We start from the raw sequence: 17367 nt of genomic DNA, 5'->3' as shown, positions 1-17367 counted from the left end.
AACCTGTGTTTCTGTGCATATAGACTGATGGTGATTTTTTTTTTACATAATTTATTTATTAAGCACTTTTAACACCACATGTGGAACTAAAGTGCTGTACAGAACAAAGAAATCAATTTAGAGTGCATTCGGAAAGTATTCATAGCGCCTCACATTTTCCCCTTTTTCATGTTACAGCCTTATTCTAAAATGGATTAAATTCATTTATTTCCTAAATATTCTACATACAGTCCCCCATAATGACAATGTGAAAAACGAGTTTTTGCAAATTGTTGCAAATTTATTACAAATAAAACAACTGAAAAATCACATGTATGTGAAGCTCTAAATTAAGCTCAGGTACGTTTTGTTTCCACTGATCATTATTGAGATGTTTCAGCAGCTTCATTGGAGTTCACCTGTGGTCAATTCAGTTGATCAGACATGGTTTGAAAAGGCATACACCTGTCTATATAAGGTCCCAGGGTTGACAGTGCATGTCAAAGCACAAACCAAGCATGTAGACAAAGGAATTGTCTGTAGACCTCCGGGACAGGAAGGCTGGGGGGGGGGGGGGGGGGGGTTACAGAAGCATTTCTGCTGCTCTAAAAGTTCCAATGAGCACAGTGACCTCCATCATCCATAAGTGGAAGATGTTTGTAACCACCAGGACTCTTCCTAGAGCTGGCCGACCATCTAAGCTGTGTGATCGGGGGAGAAGGGCCTTAGTCAGGGAGGTGATCACTAACCCAATGATCACTCTGTCTGAGCTTCAACGTTCTTCTGTGGAGAGAGGAGAACCTTCTGTGCAGCAATCCACCAATCAGACCTGTATTGTAGAGTGGCCAGACGGAAGCCACTCCCTGCCTGGAATTGGCCAAAAGGCATCTGAAGGACTCTCAAACCATAAGGGGGGGGGGGGGGGGGGGGGGGGGGGGGGGGGTTACAGAAGCATTTCTGCTGCTCTAAAAGTTCCAATGAGCACAGTGACCTCCATCATCCATAAGTGGAAGATGTTTGTAACCACCAGGACTCTTCCTAGAGCTGGCCGACCATCTAAGCTGTGTGATCGGGGGAGAAGGGCCTTAGTCAGGGAGGTGATCACTAACCCAATGATCACTCTGTCTGAGCTTCAACGTTCTTCTGTGGAGAGAGGAGAACCTTCTGTGCAGCAATCCACCAATCAGACCTGTATTGTAGAGTGGCCAGACGGAAGCCACTCCCTGCCTGGAATTGGCCAAAAGGCATCTGAAGGACTCTCAAACCATAAGAAACTAAATTCTCTGGTCTGATGAGACTTAACTCTTAAGAGTGAATTCCAGGCGTTACATTTGGAGAAAACCAGACACCGCTCATCATCAGGCTAATACCATCACTACAGTGAAGCATGGTGGTGGCAGCATCATGCTGTGGGGAGGTTTTTCAGCAGCAGGAACTGGAAGACTAGTCAGGATAGAGGAAAACATGAATGCAGCAATTTACAGAGACATCCTAAATGAAAAACTGCTTCAGAGTGCTCTTGACCTCAGACTGGGGCGACGGTTCATCTTTCAGCAGGACAATGACCCAAAAAACACAGCCAAAATATTAATGGAGTGGCTTTGCAACAATTTGGTGAATGTTCATGAGTGGCCCAGCCAAAGCCCAGACCTAAATCCTATTGAACATCTCTGGAAAGATCTGACAATGACTGTACACCGTCACTTCCCATCCAACCTGATAGAGCTTGAGAGGTACTACAAAGAGGAATGGGCAAAATTCCCAAAGGCAGGTGTGCCAAGCTTGTGGCATTATATTAAAAAAGACTTGAGGCTGTAATTGCTGCCAAAGGTGCATCAATAAACTATTGAGCAAAGGCTGTGAATACTTAAGTTATAAATGAATGCCGTGGCGGCATCTTGCTGCGGGCGGCACGGTGAGACAGTACTAAAGAAAGAAAAACAAAAACGTGCCTCAGTAGTAATAATAATAATTCCTTATATTTATATAGCACTTTTCTGGGCACTCAAAACGCTTTACACATTGGCCGGAATCTCCTCATCCACCACCAGTGTGCAGCATCTATCTGGATGACGCGACGGCAGCCATTTTGCGCCAGACCGCACACCTGCTGATTGGTGGAGAGGAGAGAGTGACGAAGCCAATTAGGATATAGGGAGGGTTAGGAGGCCATGATGGACAGAGGCCAGTGGGCAGAATTGGCCAGGATGCCCCTACTCTTTTCGAAGGAAATTCTGGGATTTTTAACGACCTGAGTCAGGACCTTGGTTTAATGTCTAATCTGAAAGACGGCGCTCACTGAGCAGTATAGAGTCCCCGTTCTGGGTTTTGGCCATATTTTACCCAAAGTTGGGGTTTCAGGTGTAGATTGTAGAGATTTTAATCATCTTTTAAGCTTCAAGTTGGCTTCTTTGATCAAATTATTTCTAATGTCATCCCTGATTTTCTGTTAATCCAGGCTCACACTGCTATTTTAAAAAAATCCCAAATGTTTGTAGCATGTCAGACTGCATAAACACGATTCCCATGTCACATAGTAAGACAGGGGTCTCCAAACATCTTCCAGAGTTTAGCTTCAACCCTAGTCAAACACACCTGATAAAGGTCTTACCAGGTGTACTTGAAACTTGCAGGCAGGTGTGTTGAAGCAAGTTGGAGATAAACTCTACAGCAGGGGTGTTCAGCACTATTCCTGGAGATATACCTTCCTGCAACCTTGATCAAACACACCTTTCTTTAATTACCAAGTGCTCTTTCAGATCCTTCTCAGTTGTGTTTGATTTGTAGCTTAACTCTGCAGGAAGGTAGATCTCCAGCAAAAGGGTTAAGAACCCCTACTCTACAGTGACACCGGCCCTCTTGGACCAAGTTTGGTAACCTGTGCGGTAAGACCTCAGTTGTCAATGTTAGACTGTTTCTTAATTCCAAGAATGCAGAGAACATACTTGTGTTCTTGTGGAGTCCGTTCTTGCCAGGTCACCTCGGAACGAACACAGAACACATCCTTTGAGAAACGAGACACTGCATTCTTCCAGATGGTCACATCACCATCAGATATTTGTAACGGAAAACTATTGAAACATTACAGCATTCATACAACAATTTATTGTTTTCCCCCTTTTCAATATATATATCATGCATAAAACCTTACAAATATAGTCAGGTCCATAAATATTGGGACATCGACACATTCTAACAATTCACACCTGGCCATGGAACAGCTGAGAAGCCAATTGTCCCATTACTTTAGGTCCCTTAACAAGTGGGAAGAACATATGCAAACTGTTATAATTCCTACACCGTTTACCTGATTTGGATGTTTGGATGTAAATACCATCAAATTAAAGCTGAAAGTCTGCAGTTAAAGCACATTTCTTTTATTTTAAATCCATTGTGTTGTTGTATAGAGCCAAAAATTTAAAAGTTGTGTCGATGTCCCAATATGTACGTACCTGACTGTTCTTTGCTCAATACAAATAAAACAGTTTTTCAATATAAATTTAAGCAAATAAACACCCTTAATGTGGTTTTGCCTTTATTAAGATTATCATGTCAATGTTTACTTTCATCGTCTTATTTAGGGAAATTCCTTAGGTAAATAAGTTATATTTGTGAAATTCAATAATAAACAGGTATAGAATGCTGTGCTTTCCACCTCCTTTATTCAGCTGCAATGACTTCTGGGACTTCTCCAGCGAGTTTTCCACTCAAGTCTGCATCCACGCATCCTCAATATCAAGAACACATCCAGAAACCTTCACGTGTCCTCCGTTCTTGTGGTCTTGAGTTTTGGAACTGAACTTTCATGGTTGATGACGTTACACGAGAACATGAGGACGCAAGATCGCTGAAGAATGCATATTAAGAATCAGCCCGAATGAGTGGTTTGAAGTTGCCATGCTGATTGCATAATCAGATTCTGCCCTCCTACCGATTCTTGGTTTCTTATGGGATTTCCCAAATTTGTCTGAGACGATCTAATCGTGGCTGAAGTCACACAGGGCTTTAGAGAGCATGATATGTCATGTTTGAGATCTGAAGGTAGAATTTTGAAGGTAGATTTTGTCCTGAATCACTTCATAAATTTCAGTTGAGAGATTGAAAATCTTTGCATATCAATGACACGATATCAATCATTTTTCTAGATTCTGACAGTTCCAGCTCTTTCCTTAACAATAAAACAACACAAGTTTGGTGTGGTAAAAGTGTTACACATGAAAACAATAACCTTGTTTTGCAGGGACACTTTTTCCACAGTTGCCAGGTGAAAGGTCTCTAATGTTTGTGAGTTTTATTGTGGCTATTAAGGCTGCTTTTCTGTTTAAAAGCCTTTCCACATCCAGAGCAAGTGTAAGGTTTTTCTCCAGTGTGAACTCTCATGTGCATTATAAGAGCGTGTTTTACAGAGAAACTTTTCTGACATTGTTGGCAATTAAAACGTTTCTCTCCGGTGTGAAGGTTCATGTGAACTTGAAGGTTTTGCTTTTGAGAGAAACCCTTTCCACACTTGTAACAAATGAAAGGCTTCTCTCCAGTGTGAACTCTCATGTGGTCCATAAGATGTGCTTTTTGACTAAAACCCTTTTCACATCTTTGGCAAGTAAACGGCTTCTGGCCAGTGTGAGTTCTCATGTGAACTTCAAGGTTCTGAATTTGACTGAAACCCTTTCCACATTTTTGGCAAGTAAACGGCTTCTGGCCAGTGTGAGTTCTCATGTGGACTTCAAGGTTTTGAATTTGATTGAAACCCTGTCCACATTGTTTGCAGGTGAACAGCTTATCTCCAGTGTGAACTCCCATGTGGATTTCAAGGTTCTTTTCATGACAGAAACCCTTTCCACAATGACAGCACATATAGGTTTTGGTTTCCTGAATTCCTTTTGTGGATTTTTTATCAGTCCTTAAACTGTGTTTCTTATGCTGATCTACTTCCTCCATTTCCTTAAGTTCTCGAGTCTCTTCTTTCAGCACCATTAGACCTGAAGTCGACAAAAAAAGAACATATAGGCATTAATAATAGCATTTAGGCATCAATACCAACAACATGCATGCTAGCTTTAATAAGCACTCAGCTGCTTAAAAAAACGTTATCTGTAATCCCAAAATGTCTTCTTTTGAACTCATCACTTTAAGCCTGTTTACACCCGGTCACATCCTATGTTTTCTCTGATCAGATAGCTATTTAATTAGTGAAAACGATTCCATTTACATTTGGCCACATAAATTCATCTTCAAATCCCACACTATTTGCATATTAAACTAGGTTACACCGAGTAAAGCATTAGATAAACCATATTTATTTATTTTACAGAAACGTTTGCATTTTGTCATTTAGCAGACACTTTTGTCCAAAGTGACTTACAACTTAGGAGGTATTCAGCATTTCAACAAGAGGCAATACAACCGAGAAGCGCTACTCATACAAGGGAACTGTTAGTGATGAAAGTTACAAGAGCTAGGGTGAGGAGAATTTTCTTTCCAATTAAATGCTCAGGGATTTGTGGGAGGGATGAGTGTTTGAATGATACCAGAGAATCAGCAGTCCATCTGGGAATGGGAAGATCATTTCACCAGAGAGGAACATTGAAGGAAAAGAGTCCGGAAAATAATATAGAGCGTTTCTGTGATTGTACCACAAGGCCACTCACTTAGCAATAGTAGGCTCCTGGAGGGGATGTTGACTTTCAAGAGGGTGCAGAGCCAGTGGCTGTTCTGTAAGCAAGCATCAATGATTTGAACTTGATCTGAGCTTCAAATGGTAACTAATGCAGAGAGATAAAGAGAGGTGTTACATGGACTCACTGAAGACCAGACGAGCTGCAGTGTTTTGGATCATCTGTAGAAGTTCAAGAATGCAAGAACAGCCAAAAGATCATTTCAATAGTCCAACCTAGAAATGACGATCTTGGACTAGACGTTGTACAGAATGATCGATCAGGAAGGGTCTGCTCTTTCTGATGTTGACATGTTCTTTGAAGGACAGCTGGTTATGTAGGATCGGATGGATGAAGTAATTAATGATAACAGAAGCCATGTGATTGGATGGTGGTCCCTAGTAATGTGGTGTAAATTAAAAATAGAATGGGACCAAGCACAGATCCCTGAGGTATCCCTATGACCATGTGATGTGCTTTAGATAACTCTCATTTCCAGGCAACCCTAAAAGATCTGCCGATGAGGTAAGACTCCAACCAGCAGAGTAGAGTTCCAGTTCCAGCCTCGCAGAGGTGTTAGACCAGGGTCACCAAACTTGTTCCTGGAGGGCCGGCGCCCTGCAGATTTTAGCTCCAGCCCTAACCAAACACACCTGAATGAGCTAATCAAGGTCTTACTAGGTATACTTGAAACACCCAGGCAGATGTGTTGAGGCAAGTTGGAGCTAAACCTTGCAGGACAACAGCCCTCCAAAAATGAGATTGGTGACCCCTGTGTTAGACAGACAAAGCCAGGGGATAGAGGGAGTAGTGCACATTTGCCTGGTGGCGAGAGGACAGATATCATCTAGGCAGGTTGTTAAAATGGAACAGAACATTTCTGTTTCTCTACTAACATCCAGAAGTAAGAACTTGGTGGGTGAGGGAAGAGAGGATGTAAAGGTAGAGGAGAAGTGTGTGGAAGACAGAGCACAGATTGCGTCTAAAAGACATGTCGAAAGTAATGCTGAAGTGATCAGAAGTGTGTGCAAAAGTTTAACAGTGACATCTATGTGCAATGTCTTGTATAAAGAAGGTCCAGTTGAATGCCAGATTTATATGTACTTGTGAAAAGGCGCCGGAGGTTAAATGATGACATTTACATTTATGCATTTAGCTGAAGCTTTTATCCAAAGCGACTTAAACACATACACCCGAAGAGCAGTTGGGGCTTTGGTGCCTTGTTCAATGGAATCACCTCAGCTGTGGTATTGAGGTGGACATGTCCATCAACAATCCATATTGGTTCCAGGACTCAAACATGTGACCTTTGGATTGCAATCCAACTCTCTAACCATTATATTACAATACTACTAGCAGGCTTTTAACCACGAGGAATGAGAACAATATTCCTTCCAATTCCTCAGTAAATGCCCCCAACTGAACAGGAGTAAAATTTAGAATCATACACCACTAGGGTTGTCACAAAACTGGAATTCGATACCAATCTGTACTGAAATTTTACAAGCGTTCGTTTCCCTAGAACATTTGGGCGCTGTGGAGCACTTTCTTAAACAGCACTGAATTGCCATTGTATCTGTGGTTATACTCAGTAAACAGCGGTGAGTTCAGTGAAGCAAAAATCCTCATGGCCGATCACAGTCATTTTTGTTGAGCACGTGAACACAATGGCAAATCAGTGCCGTTTAAAAACGTGCAGTGCCCAAATGTTCTAGGGAAATGGACGCTTGTAAAAGTTCAGTACCGATTGGTATCGAATTCCAGTCTCACAACAACCCTTTAAACCAGGGATCACCAATCTTGGTCCTGGAGGTCCGGTATCCTGCAGTTTTTAGCTCCAACCCTAATCAAACACACCTGAACAAACTAATCAAGGTCTTACTAGGTATACTTGAAACACCCAGGCATGTGTGTTGAGGCAAGTGGGAGCTAAACCCTGCAGGGCGCCAGACCTCCAGGAACGAGATTGGTGACCCCTGCTATAAACCATTTATATCTCATTCGACGTACAAATGATTTTAGGCTACAGGAGGCTTTGTACTTCACTTGTGGCGCAGTAAAACAAATCACAAACATCCTTAACTGTCAAGGATGGCTCAGTGGTTAGCACTGTCAGCAAGAAGGTCGCTGGTTCGAGTCCCAGCTGGGTCAGTTGGCACTTCTGTGTGGAGTTTGCATGTTCTTCCAGTGTTGGCGTGGGTTTCCTCCGGGTGCTCCAGTTTCCCAAACAGTCCAAACACATGTGCTTTAGGTGAACTGAATAAACTAAATTAGCCGTAGTCCTGGACCACCTCCTGAAGTGGTTTGAGTGATCAGGTTTATGTCCTTCTTGAATGTGTTTCAGGGGGGTGTACACCTGTACTTTTCATGATCAGATTGCTATCCAACCAGAAAAAAAGCATGAAGTGACCAGGTTCCTCCTTCTTCTTTAGGATTGAATAAACTAATGGCCCATTTCCACTGAGTGGTACGATACAGTACGGTACACTTTTATGGCTGTTTCCACTGTCAAAGGGTCCCTAAAAGCGAACCGTACCGTACCACTTTTTGGTCACCCTTTCGAAAGGGTACCATTAGGCGAAGCTAGACGCGCAGCTAAACGCTATTGGTTTAAAGAGATACGTCACTCGCAGAAGCAGAATGAAAACAAAGGAAGCAGCATTTTTAAAAACACAGCCGAGACATTACACCGTAATAATATCTACATATAATAACAAGCCACAGCGGACCCAAGCTCAAACAAACCTTGTCGTCGTCTTGATGAACAGCCACAAAGCCAAGAAGAACAAAATCTGCCGTGTCCTGTTGTTGTTTTACGAGCCCATCTAAAAGTGCGAGTGGTTTCTCAAGAGAGCTTGCCGCGTGTCTATATTTAAAAAAACGAACCTTTTCATGTTAATAACGTTCTCGTGATCATTGAAGCGCTCTGATATCCAATCCTTTCAGAAAGAGACAAATGCGAGAGTGAAGCGCGAAAAAAAACAAAGAAAACAAAGCAAAAACAGCAGCAAATGATGCTTCAGCAACCTAAAACATGAACAAACTGCCATGTTTAACTATTATTATCACCTTTCGGACCATTATGAACTCTGAATGCCGGAATTCTTTTCTAACAGAGGCTACACGTGCTGTCAGTATAATTGATCTGCAGTTATAATCGACTCATGTTCATAGAAAGGTTAGTAATGAACATTTACACACAAGTATTTATGTGTGTAAAGCATCTGTTTTGTGAGAAATGTTTCTCATATGATATGTGAACGACCTGTACGGCTTTACTGTGACATTTCCTCGAGTAAAAATGACGTCATCTGAAACACGGCAGTGGAAACGCAAGCTTGATAAAGGTAACCCGTATCGACCTGTACCGTACCGTACTGTACCTCTCAGTGGAAACGGGCCATAAAGGTAAAATCAACCCATAAGTATTATACAAAACGGCGTCTTCTACAGTTCAGTGCTTCTTGATTAAAGTGTTACACATGAAAATGTAATCAACCCAAGTTAGTTTTCATGTGTAACACTTTAACCACACCACATTTGTGTGTTTTGGTTTAGCAGGGAAGCTTTTCCACTACTGACAGGTGAAAGATTTCTAACCTTTGTGAGTTCTCATGTGGTTATCCAGGCTGTTTATCTGCGTAAAACTATTATCACATTGTTGGCAATTAAAAAGTTTCTCTCCAGTGTGAATTCTCATGTGAACATGAAGGTTTTGCTTCTGAGTGAAACCCTTTCCACACTTTTGGCAGATGAAAGGCTTCTCTCCAGTGTGAACTCTCATGTGGTCTATAACGTGTGCCTTTTGACTGAAACCCTTTCCACATTTTGGGCAGGTAAACGGCTTCAGACCAGTGTGAATTCTCATGTGAACTTTAAGGTTTTGGAATCGAGTGAAACACTTTCCACACTGGTGGCAGGTAAGATCTTTCCCGCCGGTGTGAACTCTCATGTGAGATTGAAGGTTTTGATTTAGAGAAAAACACTTCCCGCACTGCTTGCAGGTGAACGGCTTCTCTCCAGTGTGAACGCTCATGTGGATTTCAAGGTTTTGTCTATGTCTTAAATGCTTCCCACAGTGACAGCACTTGAATTTATATTCGGTTTCCTGATCTCCTGTGGATTTTTCATCAGTTTGTAAATCTCGTCTCTTATACTGATCCATTTCCTCTATTCCATTAAGTTCTCCAGTCTCTTCTTTTAGCACCATCCAACCTGAAGCAAACAAATAAAAAAGTTTAAACACACAAAGCAACAGACTTGAAGATCAATATAATAGCATGTAGGCATCAAAACCAACAACATGCATGTTAGCTTTAAAGGGCACCTATGGTAAAAAATATACTTTTCAAGCTGTTTGGACAGACATACGTGCATGTATGGTGTATAGAACGTCATATTGGGGTGATATAAGCACACCCAGTGCCTTTTTTTCAATTTAACAACATAAAAAACGGTGGACCAATTGGAGCTGTTTTCAAATCGACCGCTACTTGACGTAGGAGTGCGGTCCCCCCGCACACCAATATTGATTGACAGGCGTGTCATCAAATCCTCAGTTTGTTGATTCACATCCGCCATTTTCAGCGTGAGTTGAAGCAATATCACTAAAGGAACATGCTAGCTCTATTTTTAGATGCAAGGCTCATTGGGCTCAACACAAGAGCAATATTCTCCACATTATCGCTCTAATCGGAATTATTGGTTGTATCTTTAGGTAGGTTTGCAAACATGTGTACTTCTCATTGAGTCTACCTTATACTTCAGCCGTTTGCATTTCTCGCGATCCCAGAAGCTCCCTGTGATCTTAACTAGCATGCGTTTTAGAATTCTAAACATCGGTTTCTATCAGGGTACACTCAAGTCGACGGCTGGGCGCCGCGGACCGCTGCAGAAACCTTAGAATTCAAAAATGCGTGGCGCGACGATTCGGGACACTTCATGTTTCTGGTGCGCCACAGAGAGTGTCTGGTGTGCCGTGTCGCGGCTTCGAGCGGCGCATCCGGTGCCTCAGTCAAAGTTAATTCAGTGTGCGTGGTTATTAGTTTCTGTGTACAAGCTCGGCACTTGAAACTAGCACACAGTTGGCTGTAAAACTGTACAAAGACACAAATGATTTTGTACTCTCTGCTTGGTCTGTGTCCGAGTCGTACATGTACGACTGAATTCTGATCATCTCACTCCTGCTCCTTCTCTCACTCTGCCTGTCTGTGTTGCAAACGCATAACGGGTGAGCTCATGGCCCCGCCCCCTTGTTACGTTGGGCAGGAAACCGAAACTAGTCTACATATGAAGCAACACACCCCTAAATCAGCGAACTGTGGACACGCCCCCAACATGACACTTTTTAACACATTATAATAAAAAAAATTTGAACTGAACCTAAACTGGCACACTCAGAACCACCATAATATTAATATTAAATCCTAAAAAAAGAGGTCAACTATGTGCCCTTTAATGAGCACTCAGCTGCTTAACTCTTTCCTCAACATTGATGAGATAAGTCTTCAATTAAGAGACCATGCTTCACCAGCATTGGTGAATTTTGTAAGGCTATCTGTGTTTTAGTTATATTACGGTAGGAGAAGCCCTAACACACGTCCTGAATAAATTATGGGAACTCTGGGTCTCCTTGGAGCAAAATGTGCATATGCGCACATAAACAGAGAGAATTGAGTTTATTGCCATTTCAGCTTCTATGGCAAAAATAAAAAGATCAAATTTACCCCATTTTATAAATACAACTTTTCTAAAGTTATAAAAAAATATTCTAACAATTAAAAGTCACCAACAGCAATAAATAATACAGAGGGTAAAATAAATATATATATATATATAAATAATAATGGTAATAATGATGATAATATATAAAATAAAATCTAAAAAAGTTTTTTTAAGGTTTACTTTTGATCAAAATTGTAAAATTTTAGATTCGCATTTAAAAATATTTCATTTCAAGTGTGTCGGGATAAAAATTGCTGTCTGATGACATTAAAAATAGGGCATTCCACAGGTATATGTTTAACAGTTTGGTTACTTTTGCAATATTTGACATTTTGGTGGTTCTTCTCCTTTAAGTAAATGTGTGTCCAATGCGGCCAATGAGTCTTGTGTGTCCAATGCGGCATCTTCTATAAGTGGGGTTTATTCATAAACTAATTTCGAGAGGATCACGTGCTTATGATTTATCGCAGCCGGTCTCGTATTAAGCTAATCAGTATCATCCAATCACATGAGCCATAAGCTACTATAAATAACCACAGTCTTTAGTCCACTTTATCTTCGTTTGGAAGAAACCCCCTCTTCCTCCCCATTCTCCTCCTTCACTATAGATCGGGCGGCACGGAGACTCAGTGGTTAGCACTGTTAGCCCCACAGCAAGAACACTGCCAGCCCTGGTCCTGCCAGGTCGGTAGGTGTTTCTGTGAGGAGTTCGTATATTCTCCCCGTGTCCGCGTGGGTTTTCCCCGGGTTCTCCGGTTTCCTCCCACCATCCAAATATATACATCATGCATACCAATCAAGCATTTGTCTAGCCCCCTTTTTTCCTCACGTGTTCCCTTAGCTACTGCAGACGGGTAGTTCTGAGATCCACCGAGCTCAGGCTCCCCTCTCGCTCTGCAAACGGGAGGAAGCCCCGGGCTCGAGGATCCCTTGAGCTCGGGGCTCTCTCCGTGGACAGCATGCTAAACAAGCTTTTGATGAATCATCAGCTAAGTGTGAACTCTTGAAACAATCTCATCGTGTCTTGAGGTAAAATTTTTTTAAAGTTTATTTTCTGGGCACTGATCCCATTCTGTTTGCCATTTGCTAAGAATATAGTCTTTTATCAGTGGTTTTAGATCTGAAGGTGGGATTTTGCACTCCTTTAGCTTTCCTGTTAGGGTTGTTTTGGCAGCTTGCTCATTTCCTATAAATCCAGCATGTCCTGGGATCCAGCAGAAGACTATGTTATAAAGCTTTCTCTGTAGTTCATTTACTTTGATAAAAATGTCAATAATAATAGAGTGCTCAAATTTAAAAGAATTCAATGTTTGTCGACAGTATTTCGAGTCCGAAAAAATAATACAATTGTGTTTTCAGCATTTTCAATGTGTTCCAGAGCTAAAAAGAGAGCCTTTGCTTCTGCTGTAAAAATGGAGCTTTGATCGAGAATGCGAACGCCGTGGTGTGATTGAGCCATTACAACTGCTGCAGAAACATGACTGTCCTTTTTTGATCTATCTGTGTATATCGGTTTATGAGTAGGATACAGATTTATGTCAGCAACTGCTTGTTGATATGCATGTGGAAAAGTATCAGCCTTTTTATGCTTGCTCAGATCCAGATTAACATGTAACTTATTTAACCTCCATGGTGGGACCAGGCAAATGAGAGTCTGGTGGATGGAATCAAGATTTACATTCAGGTTTTTTATGTGTGTTCTGATCCGTACGGCGAATGGTCGAATATCGCTGGGTCTTGCCTCATACGAATCCAGAGATTGAGGTTGGAAGATAGGTTTAAACGCAGGGTTGTGTTCATTTGTCTTTATTTTCAATGCATACTGGAGAGACAATTCCAAGCGTCTAATATGAAGAGGTGGTTCATTAGCTTCAGTGGCTTTGAGCAGGTGACGTTCTGAAAGCTCCAAGGGTGCACATAAACAGATATGTATGAGCGTATGTATCTGTGTATTAGAATTGCCACGATACTGGAATTTGGTACCAATCGATACTGGAATTTTAAAAAAGTCCATTTCCTGCAAACATCTGAGGGCGGTTGAGCGCCTTCTTAAACAGCACTGAACTGCCATTGTGTTCACGTGCTCAACAGAAATGACTGTGATTGGCCATGAAGGTAATCAGTTCACCGAACTCACCGCTGTTTACTGAGTGTAACTACAGATACAGGAACACTGGAGTGTTTTAAAGCCGTGAAGATCAGTCGATTCATCAGCGGATCGCTCGTATGTCAGCTTATAAACAGACCAGCTGATCTTTGTGGCTTTAAAATGCTCTAGTGTTCCTGTGTCTGTAGTTACACTCAGTATACAGCGGTGAGTTCGGTGAACTGATGACCTTCACGGCCAGTCACAGTCATTTCTGTTTAAGAACGTGCTCAACACACTTAAAGGGCACCTATGGTGAAAAATCTACGACAGACATATGTGTAGGTATGGTGTTTAGACCGTCATATTGGGGTGATATAAACACACCCAGTCCTCTTTTTTTCTTCAATTTAACAACATAAAAACAGTGGACCAATTGGAGCGGTTTTGAGACCGTCCGTAACCTGACGTAGGAGTGCACCAATATTGATTGACAGGCGCGTTATTATTACCATATCCTCAGTTTGTTGTTTTACGTCCGCCATTTTCAGCGTGTGAGTCAAAGCGATGTCACCTAAGGAACACCCTTGCTCTATTTTTAGATGTAAGGCTCATTGGGCTCAACACATGATCAACATTCGCCATTGTTTGTAACTTTAAGTGGGTTTGCAAACATGTACTTCTCATTGCGTCTTCCCTAAACTTCAGCCGTTAGCATTTCCTGCGGCCACAGAAGCGCCCTGTCATCTTAACAAGGTGCAGCTGGAAGTGCGACCTGCTTAAGGCAAGTTCGTTATTTCCATTATAGGGGCGCGCACGTGAGGCAACGCGCAGCTCGGCGACGCAAAGCGCCATGCATTTTATAATTCTAAACATAGGTTTCTATCAGGGTACACACACCGGCACCACAAGTCGGCGGCTGTTCGCGGCGCCCAGCCACGACTCAGGACACTGTTCATATTTCTGCCGCACCATCTGAATAGTTTCATTTTAAATAACATGCGAATGTGTGCGCCTGCTGTGCCGTGGCTCTGAGCGACGCATCCAGTGTGTGATGCCCTTTAGTTATCGCCTCAGTCAAGTTAATTCAGTGTGCGTGGTTATTAGTCTCGGTGTACAAGCTCAGTAGGCTGTAAAACTATACAAAGACACAAAGGATTTTGTAGTCTCTGCTTGATTTGTGTCCGAGTCGCACATGTACGGCTGAATGCTAGTCCTCTCAGTCATGTAGCTTCTCTCTGTCTGCCTGTCTGTTGCCAAACACAGAGCAGGGGAGCTCTTGGCTCCGCCCTTTTGTTAAGTTGGGCGGGAAGTCGAAACTAATTTTCATGTGAAGCAACACGCCCCTTGTGACGGTCGTAAGGTTCTGTTAAATAGCGTCCACTAGATGGAGGTGTTCCATGATCTGGTATTCTTCTGGAGTGTCGAACAGGTGCGGTGTTTTGCCGTGATTAAGTTTGGACCAGGTGCGGAGAGTTACCTCTGATGTGCGTTTGGATAAAGACCAAGAGAACAGGACTGCGGGTGTTCATCCTTCCCTCTTCAACCCTCTTTTTTTGTTTTCTTTTCTTTATATTTATTATTTCACTTAATTTTTGATGAAATATATTTAAGTTGATTTGAATTTCTGGTTTGGATATTTATTTGGTTTTGTTGCTACTTCCTTGAGCCAGGAGGTTGTAACACCCCTAAAACAGCGAGCTGTGTACACGCCCCCTAAATGACACTTTTTAACACATTATAGTAAAAAATCTGAACTGAACCTAAAATGGCACACTAAGAAGAACCATAATATTAAATCTTAAAAATTTACTAGGTAAACAACTAATGTAAGCAGGAAATGGACGTTTTTTAAATTTCAGTACCGATTGGCATACCATCACATGGTAAAGCAGCCACACCTTAATTGATATCTCTTTTACCCTAGAACAAAGGTGTCAAACTCAGTTCCTGGAGGAACGCAGCGCTGCACAATTTAGTTCCAACCCTAGTTAAACACACCTGATCAGACTAATTGAGTCCTTCAGGCTTGTTTAAAACCTACAGGTAAAGCTACGGTCACACTGGGCTTTGTGTGTGCGAAATTCTGTCATGCGGCGCTGCGAAAAGGGGCGGGATTAAATAAGATGATTAGACATTAAAAAGTGAGCGATTGCTCCATGTTTTAAATTTCTGTCCAGAGAGGTCCTGTTTTGATCCTCGATTGGTCTCCACAGTCAAGTGATGCGATTTCGCAGGTCAGAGTTCACCAAGCTTGAACTTTGCACTGCAGCAACATGCGAAACTTGACGCATGACCCTGCGTTTCCGGTCTGACGCATTCGCGTGCGTTTGAATGGAAGTCTATGGGAGGAAAAGTCAAGTGTGACAGCAGCTTAACTGTGCAGGGCTGTGGAGTTTGACACCCCTGCCCTAGACTAACCTCAAAGGTGTTGTAACAATGAATAAACTCAGTTGACTGATTTGCACTGCTAAAATAATATCTGCTTTAAGTTGCCTTATCAAACTTCTGCTGCATCAGCGCTGTTTATTTCAGCCTTGTAGATGTTTAAATCTATTACATTGATGATGATATCTCTGAAATCCAACCTGTTTGTTCCCCAGGATCTTCATGATTCAGCGTGAACACTTCTGTAATCCGCAGATGTTCACTTTCCTCTTTAATAAACGCCATCTTTAACGTTTTTTTCCCCCAAACAGCTCCTGGTGATGCGAGGGAGTCAGTCGTTTATGGCTTTAAATCACCTGGTAGGTGGAAAAACAACATTAAAAACTAGCTCTACAAATGTACTAAGCCATGTTATAGGAGACATTAATATTTTGTGATGTGTGATTTATATTTACACTCCATGTAAACATTTGCAGTCAGCTTGAAGAGGCTTTTATTAATCGTGCTCCTCCTTCTCATTGAGTTTTCATTCTTTTGACCAGCAACTTTAAAATCGCAGAGTGAGAGTTAATAGCCTTAAATCATCTGGATGTATTAGATTTTTAGTATTTAATTACTTGATAAGATTGTAATAATAAACATTCGATAGATCATATATTAGTAGATCACACACCACTGTTAACCTCACAATCAGGTAACAATTGTTCGGTTGGACAATCTACAATCACATGGTAGTCAGGACGCTTTTTAATTATTAATTTGATGACTGACTTGCGATGTCAAGTTTACAGTGTTGTAAATCAAATACAGCTCTATATTTAGCGCGTGTGAGAATTTTCAGCAGATCAACCTCTTGCATAAGCACAGTAGGTAAGTTTATGATAATCTGTGAAAATGTATGTTGTTTAGACTATACTGCTATTCGCTGAAGCAAAGTCTGACTTATGATGTGGTCTCTGTCGCCATCTTGTGGTGGAACGTCGGCGACGTCGACCAATTTGGCATCGTACGATGTCTAATGTGAAACATCGCGATGGAAGATGGCATCGTCGTCATAGGCGGAGGTGAATTAATTATTTATGAATAGCTAATTAAGTCATAACGAATTAATTATTTGTAGCCTACAGTTTCAACTACCTGACCCGCATGGTCTTTGTTTTACCCATAAACAAATCATAAATAAATAGGTAAACACAAATTATCACCTGGCGATCACTTTTAGCGGGACTCTGGCATGAATAGGCAGAGTGACCCATGTCGTTATAATGGCGTTGATAAACTTGGTCTGTAAAAAAGGTGCAAGATCAACACCAAACAACAAACAGTATCTGAGGTTTTCACTAAAATTACTAAGCACATGCGTGAAAGCGAAAGGTTGAAGCAGTGTACTGACGCTGTGATACGTTAACTGAAAGATACAAAAGACCGAAGAGTCGTTAGATAAAGACAAGATTAACGATAAATACTCAAAATAAATACTATCCTTATAAATAAACTGCATAGTTCCAATCTGAACAACTACATCCTCGCCTAAAA

At 41.7% G+C, this 17367-nt stretch overlaps 1 protein-coding gene across 3 annotated transcripts in view; it reads right to left on the bottom strand.

Moving 5' to 3' along the window:
- Positions 1–3061: 3061 nt before the first annotated feature.
- Positions 3062–17367, bottom strand: part of LOC130221936 (gastrula zinc finger protein XlCGF57.1-like) — a 21908-nt gene continuing 7602 nt past the window's right edge. Inside the window, exons 1-5 of one of the 3 annotated variants that reach the window (XM_056454518.1) lie at positions 16287–16372; positions 16032–16187; positions 9234–9848; positions 4208–4958; positions 3062–4014 (exon numbers count right to left, since the gene is read on the bottom strand). In XM_056454518.1, coding sequence (XP_056310493.1) covers positions 4255–4958; positions 9234–9848; positions 16032–16116 — 1404 coding nt within the window. In that variant the 5' untranslated portion in view covers positions 16117–16187; positions 16287–16372 and the 3' untranslated portion in view covers positions 3062–4014; positions 4208–4254. Of the gene's footprint in view, positions 4959–9233; positions 9849–16031; positions 16188–16286; positions 16373–17367 lie in introns of those variants that run through there. The other 2 variants (XM_056454516.1, XM_056454519.1) reach the window with 2 other exon arrangements.

Source organism: Danio aesculapii, chromosome 4 (assembly GCF_903798145.1).
Source record: "Danio aesculapii chromosome 4, fDanAes4.1, whole genome shotgun sequence".
NCBI classification, from domain to species: domain Eukaryota; kingdom Metazoa; phylum Chordata; class Actinopteri; order Cypriniformes; family Danionidae; genus Danio; species Danio aesculapii.
This window is presented reverse-complemented; position numbering and strand designations above follow the sequence as displayed.